The sequence below is a fragment of the Vigna unguiculata genome, chromosome 9 (genome assembly GCF_037176805.1).
Source record: "Vigna unguiculata cultivar grain cowpea cultivar isolate G323 ecotype 2 chromosome 9, ASM3717680v1, whole genome shotgun sequence".
Lineage (NCBI taxonomy): Eukaryota > Viridiplantae > Streptophyta > Magnoliopsida > Fabales > Fabaceae > Vigna > Vigna unguiculata.
In genome coordinates this window covers 10923804-10927226 of record NC_140800.1, presented here as the reverse complement: position 1 = coordinate 10927226, position 3423 = coordinate 10923804, and the positions used below count along the sequence as shown (strand labels likewise).

Genomic DNA, 3423 nt, shown 5'->3' with positions numbered 1-3423 from the left:
TTTTGTGTACTGGTGTGAGAGTGAGAAACCAAACCAGGGAACCCGTAAAAACGCACTGTGCCCCTTTCCTCATTTTCGTCTGCCCTAAAAATGCAATCTATTCTTGAGTGCACAATGCTTCCTTCCAATTCACGCCGCTGACCAACCCAATCACGGCCAACGCTGCTGCCGTCGAATGATCTCCTTCCACCAACGACGAGCACTCTGCACCGCGAACCACAGGAGCGCAGGTCTTCTTCCACCAACGACGACCACTCTACGCCACGCCCACCGCAGCGTAGCGGAGGAGCTTCTCCCTCCATCCCTTTCACCCGATTCACGGCCACCGCGGCGCAGCCCAGGAGCACCCGATTCACGATTCACGACCACCTCCACCCCCTTCTTGATTCCCGACCACCACGGTGTTGTAGCGACTCACCTCGACCACTTTGACGATTCACAGGGTCACCGCACCAGCAATCACACAGGTTTTGAGTCTTCCCTTCGATTTCATTCTTGTTGCTTTCTATGAATTTGCAATAGCTTGTATGTGTGTGTTGCTTTACATTGTTACTTCTTGAAATGTGTGTTCATTTTGCTGTTGTTGTTGCTGTGTGTTGCCATTGCCCCTGCTCAATTGCTGGTTGTTGCTGATTTGGTTTGGTAATGTGTGTATTGTATCAGGAAATTGAATTAGATTAATTTAGAAACAAGAATGGCTGATAAGGATGATGTTAACATACCTCTTTGTGAAAATGAAATTGAAGAAGATGATACTGAAAAGCAGTCTGAAACGGTTGAGGTTGATAAAAGGAGAAATAAGGCTAGCACATCTGATTATTGGAGGTATTTTAGTAAGGTTGGGGAGGATAAGGATAAGGCAAAGTGTAATGGTTGCAACAAAGTTTTTGCGTGTGGAAGAAGAAAATATGGAACTTCACATTTGAATCGGCATATTATGAAGTGTGGTAAAATAAAAAATGAATATATTGGTCAAATGATGTTAGATATGCAAGGAAAATTAAAGACAATGAAAATAGATCAATTAGTGCACCGTTAGTTGTTGTGTGAACTGATTGTTAGGCACAATTTGCCTTATAAATTTGTTGAGTATCCTGAACTTAGGAACTGAATTAGGTACTTGTGTCCTGATGCAGTTATGGTTAGTAGAAACACTATTAAGGAAGATATTGGGAGACTCTATGACAAAGAAAAGATAATTCTTAAAACTCTGCTTCTTTCCATTCCTGGTAGGATATGCTTGACTTCTGATTTGTGGACATTTATTAACACTGAGGGATTCATAGCTTTGACTGCCCATTTTGTGGACTTGAGTTGGAAACTAAATAGCAAACTTCTTAACTTTTGTCACATGCCCCCGCCCCCCCCCCCCCCCCCCCCCACACAGGTTTTGAGTTGTCTAAGAAAGTTTTTGCAAGAGTGGGGATTAGAGAAAAAGGTTTTTTCTATCACTTTGGACAATGCTTCGGCAAATGATGTGCTTCAAAATTCCTTGAGAACTCAACTTAATCTACATAATGGCTTGATATGTAGTGGGGAATTCTTTCACATTCGTTGTTGTGCACACATATTGAATTTGATTGTGCAAGAAGGATTAAAGGTGCTAGGCAATACTCTAGATCAAATTAGAAATAGCATCAAGTATATTAGGGGGTCAGAGACTAGAACTTTAAATTTAAACAATGTCTTGACAAATTTGATGACATTGATTATTCATGTGGATTTTGTCTTGATGTCCCTACACGATGGAACTCAACATACTTGATGCTCAAAGGTGCCTTAAAATATCGACGTGTTTTTGGAAGCTTGCCAATGGTTGATGAAAGTTACAAATATTGTCCTTTAGAGGAAGAGTGGGATAGGGCTGGAAAAATTTGTAGGTTTTTAATGCCTTTCTATGATATGACAACCTTAATTTCTGCCATAAGCTATCCCACATCAAATTTGTATTTCTTACAAGTTTGGAAGATTCAAAGTTTGTTGATGGAGAATGTTAAGGATGGAAATGATGTAATAAAGAATATGGCTGAATTAATGATGGTTAAGTTTCAAAAGTATTGGGATGAATATAGTGTTGTGCTTGCTTTTGGGGCAATTTTAGACCCAAGAATGAAATTACAAGCATTGGCCTACTGCTTTGAAAAGATTGATCCTCTTACTTCTGAATTGAAGTTGGCAAAAATCAAGGACAAGTTGTACAACCTTTTTGCTGAATATAGTAAAAGTTTGCCAACAACAACATCAACAAATGTTCTAAAGTGCAAACAAGGACAATCTTCTTCTTCCTCATCCGCTTCTCTTCCACATCTAAGCCTATTTGATGTAAGTTTAATTTAACTTGAATGTATTTTGTATGGAATTCTTCATATTGATGTTACTAACTTATTTATTCATTGTTTTGTTAATAGGAATTAAAAGAGTGTGATAGTGAATTAGGTAATAGAATTGGAAAGAATCAACTTGAGACATATTTGGAGGAACCAAATCTAGGTTTTCGATTTATGGAGCACGTGGATGTCTTGGAATGGTGGAAAAATAATAGTCTAAGATTTTCTGACCTATCAATAATGGCTAGAGATCTCTTAAGCATCCCAATAACAATTGTGGCATCAGAATCTTCTTTTAGCATTGGGTCTCGGATCCTTAACAAATATAGGAGTCGACTCTTACCCGAGAATGTCGAATCCAATATTTGCCTTTCTAGTTTGAAGCATGGTTTTGTTGAGGGTAATTATTTGATTCTTACTTTCTATTATTTTTATTGTCAAGTAAATTCATTCCTACTTACTATTTATTTTTTTGGTTTGAATATATGCAGAAGATGGAGAAAATATTACTTACAAAAATGTGGTGGTAAATGAAGGGTCCTCCAGTGTTGCTTCCAATGTTATAAGCATGGAAGATGAAGAACAATAGACTACAACCATGAAGATGTTTCTATGTTTTGGACTGTTTTTTATTTGAACTTTGTTGGTTTGGTGTTTTCGTGTTCTAGACCACTTTTATGGACTCTTTTATGTTGTTATTGCACTTCATATGATGTCCAGGACTTGTTTGTTACATTTGTTTAATGCTCCAAGACTTCATTTGATGGACTGTTTTGCTTGATTGCACTGTTATAAGACTCCAACAATCATGTTACTACACTGTTTTATGATTTTACTGTACTATTTTTATGTCCAGGTCTGCTTCAAAATGGTTAGAATGGTTTTAAGTAAAAAAAAAATTTCCAAACTGTGCGGGCCAACCCACGGGCCCGTGGGCCAACGTATATGCGGGGCGGGCCAGAGTATGCGCCCCCCATAAAATGTGCGGGGCGGGGCGGGCCGACCCGTATTGCCACCCCTAGCCATAAAGGTTTTCCCTACCCGCATTTATTAAATAATTATTTATTTAATTATTTAAATTTCTCAAGTCTTACAC

At 38.5% G+C, this 3423-nt stretch overlaps 1 protein-coding gene across 1 annotated transcript; it reads left to right on the top strand.

Annotated features, from left to right (window-relative positions):
• Positions 1-1983: 1983 nt before the first annotated feature.
• LOC114195999 (zinc finger BED domain-containing protein RICESLEEPER 2-like) lies at positions 1984-3030 on the top strand. Its single transcript, XM_085666269.1, has 3 exons — positions 1984-2322; positions 2409-2727; positions 2819-3030. Exons 1-3 carry the CDS (start codon positions 1984-1986, stop codon positions 2914-2916), a joined length of 756 nt encoding a protein of 251 aa, XP_085522395.1. The 3' UTR covers positions 2917-3030.
• Positions 3031-3423: the final 393 nt, after the last annotated feature.

Excerpts from the sequence above, each read along its gene's own strand:
- LOC114195999 (XM_085666269.1), top strand. The coding sequence starts at position 1,984 with ATGGAGAATGTTAAGGATGGAAATGATGTAATAAAGAATATGGCTGAA. Across the intron at positions 2,323-2,408 it reads CACATCTAAGCCTATTTGAT|GAATTAAAAGAGTGTGATAG; the intron begins GTAAGTTTAATT and ends TTTTGTTAATAG. Across the intron at positions 2,728-2,818 it reads GAAGCATGGTTTTGTTGAGG|AAGATGGAGAAAATATTACT; the intron begins GTAATTATTTGA and ends GAATATATGCAG.